Here is an 18197-nt window from a genome sequence, read left to right as displayed (position 1 = left end):
AATTGGCCAAAAATATTATCACACCTGAAAAATATTTCATTCCTATCATATTTTGGCCTTTTGCTACAGTAATTGTTGTCGATTGTCTTTGTGTATATTAAAATATTTAATAATACCTAAAGACATCATAGGCACAATGAAAAAGTACAGACTTCGACTATAGAACAAGCTGTAGTTACCTGTCTAAGATGGTAAACAGACTCAGTGATAGGACGCACTGGGCTAAATAAGGTAATATTTACTTTGTTTCAGGCAATAGGGAAGATAAAGTGATAACGAGTTGGGCTTACTAGAAAGAGAAGTGATTGGAAAGCTTTTCATGGCAGGCATATTGCATTACCATAAAACACAGTTTTATTATAAGACTTCGATTTTAGCTAAACCTAATGGCTTTCAGTTCCACAGTCATCTTTGTTCTGGACTTTAGGCCAGGGTAACTGTGCTGCTTCTTTTCAGTCAGAATCAATTCCTTTAGGGTAGATTACAGATGACTCCTTTTAACCCTTTAAAATGGTGTCTGTAGTGAATCATGTAACAAATACGCTCCGGACCAAGAAGTTTGGCCATGAATATCCTGTTACATATTCTGCTTGTCGCTCACAATTAACTCTCTCCCCTCTATTCTGAACTGTTTTATTTCTCCTGAGAGTTATCATTGACATTGGATAAATAAATAGAAGTTTCAGGCTAGCTTCCCAAGCCCTTCAATAGACTTTCAGGAAAGAAAATCTATCACTTCTGGAAAGGAAAAGAAAAGAAAAGAAAAGGATAGAAATCAAAAGAAAAGAAAAGAAGAGAGAGAGAGAGAGAGAGAGAGAGAACTATCCAGTGATCATGCCTGAATGAATGCTGCTGAGCTAGACTGAAATTGGATTTGATCTGTTTCTCTGTTGATTTTGTAAACCTTTCCAAAGGTTTCCATAGTAACAAGTGAATTATCCCCTCTCCCCCCAACATTTTCCAAGCATGTAAGAGAGAGAAGGATAAAGGTTAGGGAGAGAAAAGCTACAATATTTTTTCTACTACCAGGATAGATCTGAAGAAGTCATGATTAGTCTTTTAAGGAATCAAGTATGTTTCTCCCACCACAGTCATAAGAAAAAGTTGGGCAGAATTTACTTACATCTCTGATGTCTGCGTTTGCTCCTGTACATGGTCATTCTGAAAAAATCCGACTTTCTAAGAAGTAATTGCTTTGACCACGGAGACAAAGAGACGGTTGTGCTCCTGCTTTGCAGTAAGACTGTTGCTCACTGACAGAAGGTAACCAGCAATCACACAGTGAAAGCCAGGGTAATACCATTCTCATAAAATTACAGGGGAGACGCTACAGCTTGTAACTACTCTATCTAATGCAAATCTTCTGGAGAAAATTGTATTCCCTTCACCTCCCCCCAACTGATATCAGTTAAGTTCTCTAATAAAATCTGTACTGTTAAAGTGCTGTGCTTGAAGCAATGTTGAATTAAGAACAGATTCATGTATTTAGAAAGAACAGTAAGACTGAAAATACAAATATGAAATCTAAAAGCCCTTGTTTGATATTTATAGAAATTAAAAACTATCCTTTGGGTTCATAGGTCTTTTAGCTACCCTAGAATGCTTAGATTTGTATTTTATTTTTGAAATCCTACTAGATTCTTTCTTTCTCTGGGCTCTCAATGCACTTTGTATGTTCAATTATTAAAGCAATTATCACTTTTAGTTTTGTCTATTTCTCCAAACATACTGCTTCCCAGGCAATGCAGGAATTGGAATATTTTCACATTATCTCCCCAGGCCTCGAATAGAAGGGCACACAATAGGGTCTCAGAGTCGGTGAGTGCCCACTATGTGCTAGGCACTCTCTCCCTTCCTGAAAGAAGCCTTTTATGAGTCTTTTGCCCACCTACGTCCCCGCCGCATTTTTGTCCTCAGACCTCTATTTTCACAGTATTGCGGACATACCCTTATCTGAACACATTTCATACTGTCAATTGGACGGCACGAAAGCTCTGTCTTCATATGCCTTGTACACTCTCCGCTCTGAGAGAAATGCCCGCCTGGCACCCCACACGAGCTCAGGAGCACTACCTCTCCCAAACACTCCAAAATTGCGTATGATTTCAAATTTCCTTCATGTGCTAATGAGGGTGTCTGAAATGCAGTTTTACTTAAAATACTGAAGAATTTATACACCAGCGGATAACTTCTATGTAATAAGACTTCCTGATTACACATTAAGCTTCCATCTTCCAGCTAAAAGCAGAAGACATTTTCAATTGCCACAGTTCCTTTTTGGTGTTAACAAACTCAGTCTACTTATTGATAGGAGGAGGCATTCTTCCTAATAGAAGGATTATTTCAGCGTCAAGGACATTTTCATATTTAAGTAATTACTACATTTTGTGTTCATAGATTTCAAGAAAAGCATGTCAGCACGTTTTTAGCAGTATGCCTGTCCACTTCCTTTAACTTTTGACGAACAAACTGCAGTGTTTAGTGAGATTCTTTGTCAAAGACCACTATGATTATATCTTACTATAAGACATAGTCAATTATGAAAGACTAGAAGGATTTTCCTTGTGTTTTTCTCTAGTAGTGAGATTAAAATACTTCAATAAATAAAATAAGTAGGCCTTTCCTTAATGACATATAATACACCTTATACCCACAAACTTTTGCCTGCTTAATTTTTCTCCATAGCACTTATGTATTTACTTTTTATTCTGTTTCTGCCTATTAGAACATTAGTTTTCAGAGGACAGGATTTATATCCGGAGGGCATATCAGTGCCTGGTATAAAGTAGGCTCTTGATAAATATTTGCAGAATAAAGGACTTTTTGTGAACTAATTTAAATTATAAAGAAAATACAATTATAATTTATTTTTCAACAGATCTGGACAATAGTCAAATTCACGTTTATTGAATGAAGTTGCTTTCTTACTTGACGCAAACACTTGTCATTTTGTGTCTGTCTTTTGGCCCCAAAGTTAATTTGGATGAATTCACCGTTTTGGATGGAATTGTATATACTCACAATGTGAAGATAAATTTTAAATTTACTGAAACAAAGTCACAACCACTAAGCAAGTTCTCCTTTATAAAAGTTACTCATGCCAGAAGACCAACAAGCCATAAAATCTATTACAACTAAACAAAATTAAAACCGTTTGTCCGACATACGTGTATACATATCTATAATATGAATAAGCATGTCATTGGTGATGATGAAGCAGAAATACCCTAATGATATAATGATATAAATGGTATTAACTTTTACATTATTACAGGGTTCCATCACATGTGTAGTTTTTCTCTTTTCACATTGTTAGTGCTATAGTATCTGTAATTAGCATCAATCAGAATAATTTCTTCAAAGGCTATGTAACAATTTAAATTTGTTTACATACACCACAAACCATCACGCAGCCTTACTCATCATCACACAGACACAGACACACATTAAAAGAAGTATCCTGACTTATACTCCTCAATCTTTGGTACATTGTTGCCCTCCAATCTTGGGGTTGACTTTCTTAGTTTCTACATAGGGATTTTCATGTTATCATCTCTTTCTTACATTACTTTTCTTACCTCAGGGAATACAGAACCATCCACTCTTGGGACCTCATATCTGTGCTAGTGCTTTAAACCATCGCAATTGGGGACCTCAACTACACCTGATGGATTAAGACCAACTTCACGAGCACCATGTTGCAGTACAGGCAGGAAGATGAGACGAAGGGAGAAGAAGTAGCTGAGGGAAAGGAGAAGGTCTTGGCTGGGAAATTGTCAGGGAGGAAGAAATGCAGACATACGGGATAGAAAAAGTAGCTGAAGAAAAAAGACAGGTCCGGGCATCTCATTCTTTTTTTCCATGCCCTCTTCAAGCATCCAGACTGAGTACCATTGTTTTGTACGCTCAAAATCAGCTTTATGCCTATAATGTCAGAGGTCATAAGAACCATTACTTGCTTCATAAAATATCTATCTACTCCCTGCAACATGATTTTTTTTAATGGACTCAATCTTTTTTTAAAAAAGATTTTATTTATTTATATTAGAGAGAGAGAGAGTGAGTGCACACGAGCTGGGGGCGGGGCAAAGGGTAAGGGAGAAACAGACTCCCTGCTGAGTAGAGCCCAATAGTCATAGGGCTTGATCCCAGGACCTGGGAACGTGACCTGAGCAGAAGGCAGATGCTTAACCAACTGAGTCACTCAAGCACCACTAATGGACTCAATCTTTATACTCCACATTTAAAATACAAATTCAATGAGTGTTGATAAATTCGAAGGATGACTTATTATCTAAAATCCACTGATTATGTCAATATCTTCCTTTTTCATGGAAGGAACCATTTAAAAAATAAAAGTGCCTGGCAAAGTAAGAGAAGATGACTTTTAACATAAAAGAAAAACAAATAAGAAAGAAGGAAAGAAAGAAGGAAAGAAGGAAGGAAGGGGAAAGAAACAGAAAGAGAAGAGAAGAGAAAGAAAGAAAGAAAGGGAGGGAGCAAGGGAGGGAGGAAAGAAGGAAAGAAGGGTGTGTATTGTGTGAGTGTGTGTACAATGAGAGCTAAAGGAAGTACTACGTGCTGCTGTGTGTCAAGCACTGTGCTAAGTACACATCATGTCACATAATCTTTGCAATTCTGTTACTAAGCTATCCCTACTTTCCTTTTAGAAATGAGTAAGCTTTCCCCAAATGAGGGCAGGTGCAGGTAATATTCAGGGACACAGCATGACTTAGGTAGTTGTGCTGAGCTTATTTTATTGGAAAATAGACCAATATGATTTTAGGACTGAATTAAGGGAGAATACACTGGGTAGATGCTGGAGAAGACTTACGTAAAAGTGTCATTATAATGTCACTAGTAATGTACTGATATCAAGGAAATGATGTTTGCTGGAACTCATCACAAGGAATGAACACTGTGGTTTAATGAGAGCTAACATTCATTTAGGGAGTGCGCGTTAGGTGTCAGGATTTAGGCTGTCTTCTGAGAGTTTTACGAGATTACTCCCTGAATACTAAAAAAATCCTATGATGGATTCATCCACCTTTTCCTCTTATCATCATCATCATCATCATTATAATTATTTTTATTATTTTGGTTTCACCCTTTTTATTGTTTCAGCAAGATAAGGCTGAGAGATTCAGTGTTCTGACAGAAACCTCACAGGGAACAAAAGGTTAATGCTCTGCTTTGAACTGGCTGACCTTCTTTTAGAGCCAATGAAATATAACATGCCATGTAAGGTTGAAGGGATACTTTCGGTAGCTGTTTAGGCCATAAGGGATGAAGACCCACAGGGACATATTTCTAGAACAACTAATGGTGCTCAACTAACTCCTAAGAGGGATGAATCCAATTAACTGCAGGGCTTCCACTGCTGGTAGGGACATTCAAGTTCAGAAGCAACATGGACTGTTTGGGACAGCAGAGGTCTGCTCGTGTCTGCTGCAGTGGTGACTTCCCTTTCTCATACATGTCACCACACCCACCTCTCCTCCTGCTGCCCCTGCCCTCATCCTTTCTTCCAAATAAAACACTGAAAGAACATTTAAAGAATACCAAGACTATCCAATGATTGGCCCATCCAGAGTTCTGACATCCTTATTTGATTTAAAAATTACAATATGTATGTAAGTGATGAATCACTAAATCCTACACCTGAAACTAATATTACACTGTATATTAACTAAGTGGAATTTAACTAAGAATTTGGAAGGAAACAATAAATAAAAATAAAAAATTATAATATGTGTTAATTTTGATAGAACTTCTGAGAATTTTCTCAAGACATAGCATGTGGATGGTGCAGAAATATTTAACTTGAACTCATGATACTTATATTTCAGAAAATTACTAGAAAAATAAAATGGTAAAACTGGAAAAGTGTAAGAAGTGAAGTTACCATCCCTGTGGCATTTTATGGGAGCATTTAGGCCATTTACATTGAGACTGATTATTGAGAGATATGATTTTAATGATGCCATGTTGCCTGTAAAGTCTTTGTTTCTATAGATTGTGACTTTCTGTTCTGTATCACTCTTGGGGCCTTTTTACTTTTATAGACCTCGATGTGAGACAGGAATCCATCAAAAGCCTAGAGGAGAGCATAGGCAGCAATCTCTACGACATCGGCCACAGCAACCTTTTTCATGACACATCTCCAAAGGCAAGAGAAACAAAAGATAAAATGAATTTGTGGGACTTCATCAAGATCAAAAGCTTCTGCACAACCAAGGAAACAGTCAAAAAAACTAAGAGGCAGCCCACGGAATTGGAGAAGATATTTGCAAATGATACTACAGGTAAAAGACTGGTATCCAAGATCGACAAAGAACTTCTCAAACTCAATACACGAGAACAAATAAACAAATCCTAAAATGGGCAGAAGATATGAACAGACACTTTTCCAATGATGACATACAAATGGCTAACAGACACATGAAAAAATGTTTCAAAATCATTAGCCATCAGGGAAATTCAAATCAAAACCACACTGAGATACCACCTTACGCCAGTTAGAATGGCAAAGATAGACAAGGCAAGAAACAACAATTGTTGGAGAGGATGTGGAGAAAGGGGATCCCTCCTACATTGTTGGTGGGAATGCAAGTTGGTACAGCCACTCTGGAAAACAGTGTGGAGGTCCCTTAAAAAGTTAAAAATTGAACTACCCTATGACCCAGCCATTGCACTACTGGGTGTTTACCCCAAAGATACAGACGTAGTAAAGAGAAGGGCCATATGCACCCCAATGCCGTTGATGGGTAGTAAGGAGGGAACATATTGTATGGTGCACTGGGTGTTATATGCAACTAATGAATCATTGAACTTTACATCAAAAAAAACAGGGATGTACTATATGGTGACAAACATAATATAATAAAAAAATATTATTATTAAAAAAAAAAAGAAATGAAGTTACCAAAATTCCTTTTACAGATGTCTGGTCTACCACCGAGAGCTTAACAAGTTTGCTGGACGGAAAACTGCAGGGAACGGAGGGGCAGGACCTCAAGCTACTTGAACCAGGTACTCACAGCAGGAGTTTCGATCCAGGACACCCCAGAGTTAGCCAAGAGCTTTTCCCTCTGAACACCCTAGTCTGAAATTATTTCTTTAATCAGAGTGGTATCTCAACTTTCTTTGGTCAGTTTTTCTCAGGTTTGCACAGAAGTTACCCACAACTTAACCTTTCTCTTATGTCATTCTTGTCCCTCTATAGCACAATGTACAGATGTGGACCTTCTTTACCTTTCCCTCACCAGCATGTCAGCTGTCCCTGTGGGAACTCTGCCTTTTCTCCACTCAGATGTGAGCTATGCCTTCTTTATTGAAACATCTTCCTGCTGGTGCAGCCCCTATAAATTCTTGACAAAAGTCTTTTGCTCAGGTACTTTCAGAATTACATCCAAATATTTTCAACCTCAGCACAATCACTGATCCATCTTTTCGACAATTTAAGAAAAAATATCTGTATTTTCTGTGCATGTCTATATTAAATGATTTGCTGTCTTGCCTAATGTTCTGGAACTGGATCCATGACTGTTTGCCTAGAGTCAAGTGCTCTCCCTTTAGCGAATAATCTAAAAATAGTCATTAATTAAAATATTGAGTGGCTATCATTTTAAAAAGTTCTTCTTGTCATTTTACCTAGTACCTCATTTTACTGATAGATTTATCATTTTTTTTAAAGCAGAGAAAACATAAAACTTCCTAATGTTCAGCTCAAGTTTCCATTTGTAATATTGGTTCAAATGAGTGAGAAAATTTCCAGAATGATGCTTCTTTATACTTGACTGCTTGTATTTGACAAATAAGTCAACTGTACATTCCTCAGTTTGATTCATTAAATGTTTTTGTGTATTTGGGAAAAAATTTTTCTAAGAGTTTTTGTAAACTATAATTGGATTTTATTAAGTCTTTTATTAATTTCTTTGGACTTTCTCTTGTTCCTTACATTCCAATATCAAAGAAGTCTTTGAAATCACTGAATTTTAAAAATATTTAATACTTAAACGTATCCAACACAGTTAAATGTTTCTCCTTTATAACTCACTCTGCAATTGACTTTATTGTCACTGAATCTCCTCGGTAATTGTTTTTGAGCATTCACACATTTGCTTACTTCTCTTTCCATTCCACCTTCTCTTAGTTTCATTGTTCTTTTCTTTTATCCTAAACTTGATTTTTTAGGCTTAGTTTTATCTTCTTAGTGGTCTTATTTTCCCATTCATATTTGGATAAATTTATTTGCATTGTCTCAAGGATAATGGCATTCTATCCTTTTAATCACATCTTTTAGGGGTGGGCCCAAATATTTAATGGCTCCTAAAAGATTTTTTTTAAAAAAGAAGATTAAAACATGTACAGTTAAATTAACTTTGAATTTTCTACAGATTATAACTAGAAATATGAAGTAAGGGATTTATGCCTGTGTAAATAATTTATCTCACTGCAAAGTACTTTAACAAATGTTGACTGTTACACACCAAAAATGTAACAATCCTAGATCTAAAAAGTACAAAGTCTCTTGGGGGTACTATAAAGGGTACTATATTCATAACAAATTACTTCATAGATATGGGAATACAATAATAGAGTTTACTGGACATGGGCATGATGGGGAATTGCTGTATCATGTTCCCTGGAGGTGTTTTATTTATGGAAAACACTTCCTCAGTAGCTTACAACTCTGTCTCAGACAGCATCTTCATGGTGTCCTGGGATGGAGGGATACTACTGGGTTTACACGGAATAGTGGTGAGACATTAAAACATCCTTAAAATCACAACAGTTTCCATGATCATGAAAATTATGTGTAGAATTTCATCATATCAGAATTTACAAAATAAGAAATATATACTCTGTTATATCTCTCTACCTTTCTCTATCATCTATCTATCTATCATCTATCTATCATCTATCTATCATCTATCTATCATCTATCTATCTATCTATCTATCATCTATCTATCTATCTATCTATCTATCTATCTATCTATCTATCATCTATCATCTATCTATCTATCTATATCTATCATCTATCATTACTTATTTACCCATCTACCTAGCTATCTTAAAAACCCGAGTTGTGAGTTGGAGAGCCTAGCAAGACAGTGTCCAGGGTGTTTGTAGGATGAATGATACTTCAGTGGCTAGACTCTTGTTGGGGAAGATCCTTAAAGAAGCAGAGAAGATGCAGGATAATGATGGTGACCAGCCAAGTGGCACCTGAGGCAAATGAAGGCAAAAAGTAGCAAATGTCCATGGAGAAATAAATGCTAAAAGTCCTCTTGCACAAATTGCTGATTGCCCAGGACATTGCCTTTCTCTTTTTTTGGGCTGATTCTTATCTCAATTGACTTCTTCCATCAAACTTGCCCTCTCTTCTTTCTTGCCTCTGAACTAGAGCATCTGTTCTATTTTTTCTTCTGCTGTCTTTTATCTACACAAAATTATACTTTATAGGATATATGTTGTAGTGGAGTATAAGTAGGGGGTAAGTCACCTCAAACTCTTATTGGTATGAGGCAGAGAATAAGTACATTATGCTAAAAAAGGCTGACTCACAGGATTTAGCACTTTATTGTATGATGCCTTGCCTTTTCCGCTTCAAAGAGGATATACCACATTGTGATTAGGACCACACATCTTAATTTCACATCATCACCCCTAGAGTCAACCAACATTAGTTTTGTAATGGAAGCAATATAAATACATGTGAGATTTTTTAAAAATGAAAATAGTTCATTGATTAATTACAGATTTGAATGAAATCCTATAAACAACAATTAAGTGCTTATTTAGTGCCAAGGATTTTACTTATGTGGTTTTATTTAATCTTGAAACAGCTAAGTGAGAAAGAAATTGTAATCTCATTTTGCAGAAAGGAAAACGGAGGTTCAAGGGAGGTTCAGTTCACAGAGCTGGCAGGAAGCAGAACTGGAATCTGCATCCAAGTTTGTGATTTGCAAACACCAAGCCCAATCCATGATACCACTAATGTATATATTAAATGAGTAAATGTCAGCCAATGAAATCAAATTCAGAAAAAGTAGAGAACAGAGAACATTATCTAGAATTTTACTTCAGTTTGAATTGCTGGAGTTACTACTATTCTTTTGAAAGATATATTGCTTTTAATGTGTAAAACAGGAGGACAATTTGGTACACAGGATTTCAGTATGGAATGCATTCTGATACCCATCCCAGGACTCCAAATAAAGGATTCTAGAGATGCATGTAAAAGGATCCTAAAAATATTTATGTAAAGGCAGCACAGGAGCCTAATCAATGGTATTTATTTATATTAACTTAAGGTCCAGTATGGATTTGGAGAATGTTCTTCAAGGATATGAATGAAGTGGGTGAGAAAGACCTAGAGAAAGTTTCCAATTAAAAATAGATAAAATTAGGGGCACTTGGGTGGCTCAGTCAGTTAAGCATCTGCCTGCACCTGAGGTCATGATCTCAGGGTCTTGAGATCTTGCGCTCCCTGCTCAGCGGGGAGTCTGCTTCTCCCTCTCCCTCTACCCCTTCTCCCTTCTTGTCCCTCCTCTCTCCCTACCCCCGCTCATGTGCTCTCTCTCTCTCTCTCAAATAAATAAAATCTTTAAAAAAATAAAAACACAAAATTAGGTGATAAATTTAAGTGTACACACCACACACACACACACACATACACAATCTTGAAAATATTGGGCTAGACAGTATGATGGTTTATTTGTGGTTTAAAAACATAATATTTAAAATGGACAAAGAGCAATACAAAGATATGTGATTGTTTATGGACTTTTAAGACCTGCTGGCTAAATATGAATTTCTATTTATGGATCATATTCAGCAAATATTGTTTTCTAACGATAACATCAAAATCGTTCAAAATTTCTAATCATTTCCAATGTAAAATGTGCATAAACTATCTTAAGTATATATTAATAGAATTCATTTCAGCCTGTCTACGAAAGTGGTATACACAGCAGTCCTGCTCTCCTAATTTCTTTCCTGTTCATATTTAGTTATAATTATCACATTGATGAGCGACTTCAGCCTGCTGAGTTGAATAGATTGAATTTTCAGGTATAATTTAGCATTACATAGCCCAAGGGTATTTCAGGAATCCAGCTCCAATCCTCATTTTGTGTGTATTTGTGTCTGTTAAAGGGCTCAGAACCACCTGGATAGTCTTTGACCTCACATATGTGTTCAAAGGCAACTATTTGAATAGACTCTGCATTTGCCATTACCAGCACAGAAGTATGTGAACAGTAAATATGTAAATGAAATTCATGATTCTCTTACTGTTATAAAAACCATTTTTAGATGTTTACTTAAACGGCCTTAGATACAGAAACAGGACTGTAGGTGGAAAAAAGAGTTTCAAATTTTATTTTCCAAACTGTCTCCTTTAGTTTGATGAACACTAAATCTCAAGCTATCTTTAAATCATGTCTTGGAAGGCTTTAGAAAACCCACCTGGACTGTACAGTAAATACGTAAATGCGTCATTAGGGGGCTCTTAAAATATGAACACAAATACAGCATGTGAAAAGTTGATTATTCAATTTAAAACCTTTAGTTCCAACTTTGAGGACTTCTTAAAGAAATGTTTGTAAGAAAGTAGCATAAGAGAGAAGGAATCGGCCTTGTAACCACCTGATCTTGATTCAATGAGAAAAAAATGTGTTTTACTATTTTGGGGGGGGAATACCTAACTAAAATGAAATTAATTTAACTTTAATTTTTTCCCATATATCCAATATAGATACTTTATGCACTCAAATTGTGCCATGTGGATAATGTGATGGTGAGCAAAGATAGACGCAATTGTTTAGATAGTTTTTATTTTAGTGCGAGGTACAGACATAAATTGATAACATAAAAAATATATTCCGTAAGTTCAAAAATAGGTGTTCTGACAGTAGATGTGGGGTCCTATTACAGTGTATGAGAAAACAGCCCTTGATTGTAAGTTGGTTCATTCTTCTCTGAAGTTCTGTGGATGAGAGCTGTGGAAGGAGTGCTGAAAGAATAGACTCACAGGTGGCCACCAGGTATTAGTGAGAGGTATACCAAGATGGGTGGGAAGCTTACAGAAATGTGTGGATGTATAAAGTGGATGATGGTATATAATTGGTATTCAACAAATAATGCTGATAGAAGTTATTCTTATGTCAACTTTGTTACCAAATTGTAACAATACTCCAAATAATTGTTCATTATTCAAATTAATAGTTAATAGAATTCTATGCCTCATTACTCCATTCCACAAATACTTAGGAAGCATATTCTTACACTAGCTAGAAGGGGACAGAGGAAGATAAAATAACCATGGTCTTAATCTTGAAATTTGACTTTCTAATAGATATTATGTGAATTGTAAGGTTTTTAAAAATAGTGTTTAGTGAAAATACCAGTTAAAAATATCTGTCCATATCACACAGGATAAATGTATACAGTACTCTGACATTCTAAATGCTGGTTTGAGTTTTGCAGAAGTGGCAGTGAATGGTGAAAGAAAGTAGTGTAGTATGTCAATAAATATCTGACAAGAGCTAATTTCACACAGATCACTGGACAAGACATCCTGAGAAATTTCAGTGGAGGCAAAGCAAAGTATATCTATGCTGGAGAACATCATAGGAATGAAGCCAAGATAATATGTATGTGAGTTGGTGCCCATGGCCTCAATACATTAGTGACAGTTGCCCAACTATACTCAAACAGATGAAACTAATAAATTGCTGAGTGCGAAGGCCTGACACATTCTGAGAAATAATGGTTAATAACTATGACTGCAGAAAATGGTAATAGAAAAACTTTTATAACGAGGACACCAAATCAAGGTATTTCTGGTTAATAGTCATTCCACTTAGCATTAATCAACATCTGACAATCTTATTATTTTTTTCTCAAAAACTCTATTCCTTGGCTTCTATGCCATTGTTGTTTCTTATTTTCCTTACAAGTATCAAATTTATATTTATAGATCAAACTATGCAAAATGACGGATTCATATTCTAGAGTTGCTGAAAGTGTTTTAAAGCTCAAGATCTGGAGCCAGACTGGCTTATTTATTTGGATACCAGCTCTGCCAACCAGCTGCATGAGCTTGGGCAAGTTGCTTTATATATCCATACACAGTTTCTTCATCTATAGAAGCTTCCTCATCTATAACACCCTCCCAGGATTATTATAAAAATTAAATGAGTTAATATATAAACAGTGTTTAGAACAGTGACCAGCATACGCATTAGCTGTTACTACAAAATTTATCTATGTAGATATCCAAAAATCATATATATCAAATCCTGCATGTGCAAAAAAACCCCCTCATGCTTTTCTTTCATTGTTTCTGGCCAGATTCCAGCACGGAAAACTATAATCCACTATGTGTACTTCATTGTTACTGTATTCCTAGCAGCCAGCTCAGTGTCTGAAATTTACTAGCTGCTCTACAAATATTTATAAATGAATGAATGTATTAAATTTCTGTTTCTGCTGTAACAAATTACCACAAACTTAGTGGCTTAAAATAGCACAAATTTATTCTCATAATTCAGGAAGTCAGAAGTTTAAAATAAGGCATCGGTCAGGCAACATTCTTTCTGAGGAATTCAGAGGAGAATTTGTCTTTTCAACTTACAGAGGTTGTTTATCTTCCTTCGCTCATGGCTCTGTCCACCTGTAAAGTGTGTCACTCCAACCACTGGTTCCATTGACATAGCTCCTTTTTCTTCCTCTCACCTGCCTGCCTCTCTTATAAAGATACTTGTTTTTATCATTGGCCCGTTCAGAAAATCTAAGATAATACCAGCATTTTAAGATTCTTAATTTAATCATATCTGCAAAATCCCTTCTGCCATATAAAGTAACACATACATACAAGTTCTGGGGATTACGATGTGGATATTTTAGGAAAGTCATTATTCTCTCCATCATAGTCTGCACACTAGCTCTCAGAGTCATGTCTATCCCACATACAGAAGTCTCAATCCATTTTAGTAAAAAATCAAAGTTTAAAATCTTATCCCATCACCTCATAAGTCCAAAATACAACTGGAAAAACTGCATTATATAATCCTTTGTGGCTTTTGATTCCCCCCTCTTACTATAACCCTGCCCTCTGGGCCCATGGTTCCGTCCTTTGGGCCTAGGTCATGCCCTCAGAGTTGTCCACATTTTTGTCTTGAGAATAGTACATGTTTGTAATAGATGAGTTTTGTCACACTATTTCCTGTTTGAGTCCAGCAGTCTTTGTTTATTTCATCCTTTCTCTGTCCCTTTCAGTTCAAGATGGCAGTATTTCTGCTTGTATAACATCTTCAAGAACCCTGTGGTTCATCCATTAGACAAGCAGATCCTCCATAATTCTTTTGGAGAATTCTCTATTTCTGGCTTCTGCTAAGATGGCTAAGAGGGTCCATAAGACACATGATTATCTCTTCAAAGATCCTCTCTGTGACTGAACACACTGACCTTTTTATCCTTTCAAAGCATTAACAATAGGTTGGCCAGCCACACTCTTTGTAACATATCTGGATCATGCTTTCTTGACAGTGAATCTCCTTATTTTGGCACCTTTTGCAGTCTGGATAGACCGAGAATTCCTCACATTATCAAATCCTGGTTCCTTTTTGGTTAACAGTTATTTCCTGAATTTATCTCTTTCTTCTCACATTTTACTTTAAACAGCAAGGAGAAATCAGGTCATACCTTCGATGTATTGCTTGTAAATTTCCTCAGCTAAATATCCTAATTTATCACTTACCACATAACTGCATTACAGTTATCACATAACAGTTCATCTGCTTTCCACAAAACTGTAGAACACAATTTAGCAAGCATTCTCCCATTATATAACAAAGAACCCCCTTCCTGGTTTTCAGTAACACATTCGTCATTTCAGTTTGAGTCCTCACCAGTATCCCTCAACTTAATATTTAAGGTCTTCCTTTCTACCAATAGTCTGCTTATTATGAGTTAAGTATTCTCTAAGGCAATGTAGATTTTCTTCTATCATGCTCCTCACTTTCTTCTGTGTCCTTAAACATTCATTTTCTACTAACAGTCTGTTAAAAGCAATTTAGGTTTTTCTGATCATATTCAAAATTCCTGCAGCCTCTAGCATTACCCAATTCCAAAACTACTTCCTGATTTTTAGATATGTTACAGCTAAACCCTTCTGCTAGGTACAAAAATCTTTATTAGTTAGATATTACAACTGTAACACATTATCATAGTAATAGTGACTTAAAACAACACAAATTTACACCAAGATACATTATAATTAAAATGTCAAAAGTTAAAGAGAAATCATAAATACCAAGAAAAAAACAACTTGCTATGTACCATGCAGGGACTCTCAGTTGATTTCTTAGCAGAAACTCTGCAGGCCAGAAGGGAGTGGTATGATAAATTTAAGTACTGAAAGCAAAAAATTTACAACTAAGAATTCTCTACCTGGCACGGTTATAATGTAGAATTGAAGAAGAGATAAAAGGTTTTCCAAACAAGCAAAATCTAAAAGAGTTCATCACTATTAAACTGGCCTTAAAATAAATATTAAAGGGACTTCTTTAAGCTTAAAGAAGAGTCACTAATTAGTAACAAGAAAACATATGAAAGTAAAAATCTCACTGAATCAATCTAGCTTTCTAGTATGAAGATTAAAACACAAAAACAGTAAAAAATAACTATAAGTTAAGAGATACCTAAAATAAAAAGAGGTAAACTCTTACAACAAAAACATAAAATCTCCCAACAAACAGAAGTCCAGGACTAGATAGCTTAACTGGTGAATTCTACCAAACATTCCAAAAAAATGTAATACCTGTCCTTCTCAACCCCCTCCAAAAAGTTGAGAGAAGGGCATGCTTCTGATTTATTTTACAAGGCTAGTGTTACCCTGATACTAAAATCAGAAAAAGACAACACACACACACACACACATTTACAGGGCAACAGATGCAAAAATCCTCAACAAAATATCAGCAAACTGAATTTAATAATACATTAAGAGGATCAAACACAATGATCAAGTAAGAATTATTCCAGGGACGCAAGGATGGCTGAACATGCACAAATTAATCATCATGAATCACCACATTAACAAAATGAAGGATAAAAACCATATGATCACTCAATAGATACAGAAAAAGCTTTTGATAAGATTCAACATCCATTCATGACAAAAAGTCTCACAAAGTGGATATAGGTGGAAAAGTACCACAACATAATAAAGGCCATATATGACAAGCCCATAGCTAACATCATACTCAATGGTGACGAGGTGAAATCTTTTCCTTTAAGATCAGGAACAAGATAAAGACGTCTACTCTCACCACTTGTATTAAATACAATACTGAAAGTCCTAGCCAGAGCAATTAAACAGGAAAAAGAAATGAGGCATCCATATAGGAGAGGAAGAAGTAAAACCATCACTATTTGTGAATGACATGATTTTATACATAAAAAACCTCACAAATTCCACCAAAAAAACTTTATAACTAATAAACGAAATCATCAAGTTGCAAGGTACAAAATCAATATGCAAAAATCTGTTGTGTTTTTATATACTAACAATGAACTATCCGAAAAAAATTGTAAGCCCATTTACAATTGCATCAAAAAGAATAAAATACCTATGAATACATTTAACCAAGGAAGTGAAAGACCTTTACACTGAAAACTGTAAGACACTGATGAAAGATACTGAAGAAGACACAAATAAATGGAAAGATATTCTGTGCTCATGGCTTGGAAGAATTCATACTGTAAAAATGTCCATATTGCTCAAGGCAGTCTATAGTTTCAATGCAATCTTTATCAAATTTCCAATGGCATTTTTCACAGAAATAGAACAAACGATCCTAAAATTCGTATGGAACCACAAAAGATCCCAAACAGCCAAAGTAATCTTGGGAAAGAACAAAGCTAAAGGCATCATGCTTCCTAATTTCAAACTATATTACTAAGCTATACTAATCAAAACGATATGCTATTGGTATAAAACAAGACACATATCAGTAGAAAGAATAAAGAGCCAAGAAATAAATCCACGAATACATGGTCAATTAATTTACAACAAAGGAGGCAAGAATTTACAATGGGGAAAGGACTGTATCTCTAAATGGTATTGGGATAATGGATAGCCACGTGCAAAAGAATGAACATATACTACTATATTATATCATACACAATAATTAACTCAAAATGGATTACATACTTGAATGTAAACCTGAAACCATAAAACTACTAGAAGAAAACAGGCAATAAGTTCCTTGACTTTGAACTTGGCAATTATTTTTTTTGGACCTGACTACAAATGAACAAATGGGACTACATCCAAAGAGAAAAGTTTCTGCACAGCAAAAGAAACCAGCAACAAAATGAAAATACAACCTACTGAATGGGAGAAAATATTTGCACATCATATATCTGAAAATGGATTAATATCCAAAATATATAAAGCTCTCCTATGATTATGTATACACACACACACACACACACACACACACACAACCAGAATACTACTCAGCCATATAAAAGAATGAAATCTTGCCATTTTTGACAATATAGATGAACCTTAATGAACAAACAAAACCCAGAGATAGAACAGATTGAGGGTTGCAGCAGAGAGAGTTGTGGGGAAGTGGACAGAACAGGTAAAAGGGATAAAGGGGTACAAACTTCCAGTTATAAAATAAATAAATCTTGGGGATGTAATGTACTGCATGATGACTATAGTCAATAATATTATATTTCATATTTGAAAGCTGTTAAGAGAGTAGATCTTGAAAGTTCTCATCTTAAGAAAAAAAAGTGCAACTCTGTATGGTGATGGATGGTAGATCACTAGACTTATTGTGACTTACACTTTTGCAATGTATACAAATACCAAATCATGTTGTACACCTCAGACTAATATGTCAATTATGCTTTAATTAAAAAAATTCCCGAATGGTGGACATGTAAGGATTCACTATAATAATAATAAACTGTAATATATACATTGTAAAATGCACATTTGAAATTTTTCATAATAGAAATTAGAAAAAAAACCCTACAAATATATTCTCTTAACTTCTGGGAATCAAAAATTAAATTGTACATCATTTTGCATTCCACCTGAATGCTTCAGAGTGGAATCTGGGGAGCCCATTTCCTTGCCTCTCCGGATACTGGCATTTCTTG

The 18197-nt window shown here is 35.5% G+C and overlaps 1 protein-coding gene across 12 annotated transcripts in view; it reads right to left on the bottom strand.

Annotated features, from left to right (window-relative positions):
• Positions 1–18197, bottom strand: part of RALYL (RALY RNA binding protein like) — a 711504-nt gene that overhangs the window by 211668 nt on the left and 481639 nt on the right. Inside the window, exon 1 of one of the 12 annotated variants that reach the window (XM_034668255.1) lies at positions 1124–1287. The exons of the other annotated variants lie outside the window; for them this stretch is intronic. Within the exon in view, the coding sequence (XP_034524146.1) occupies positions 1124–1160 (37 nt within the window). The 5' untranslated portion in view covers positions 1161–1287. Of the gene's footprint in view, positions 1–1123; positions 1288–18197 lie in introns of those variants that run through there. 12 annotated transcript variants of the gene reach the window in all.

This window comes from Ailuropoda melanoleuca, chromosome 9 (assembly GCF_002007445.2).
Source record: "Ailuropoda melanoleuca isolate Jingjing chromosome 9, ASM200744v2, whole genome shotgun sequence".
NCBI lineage: Eukaryota > Metazoa > Chordata > Mammalia > Carnivora > Ursidae > Ailuropoda > Ailuropoda melanoleuca.
Note: the sequence above shows the minus strand (reverse complement) of the source record. Positions and strands in the feature narration are given on the sequence as shown.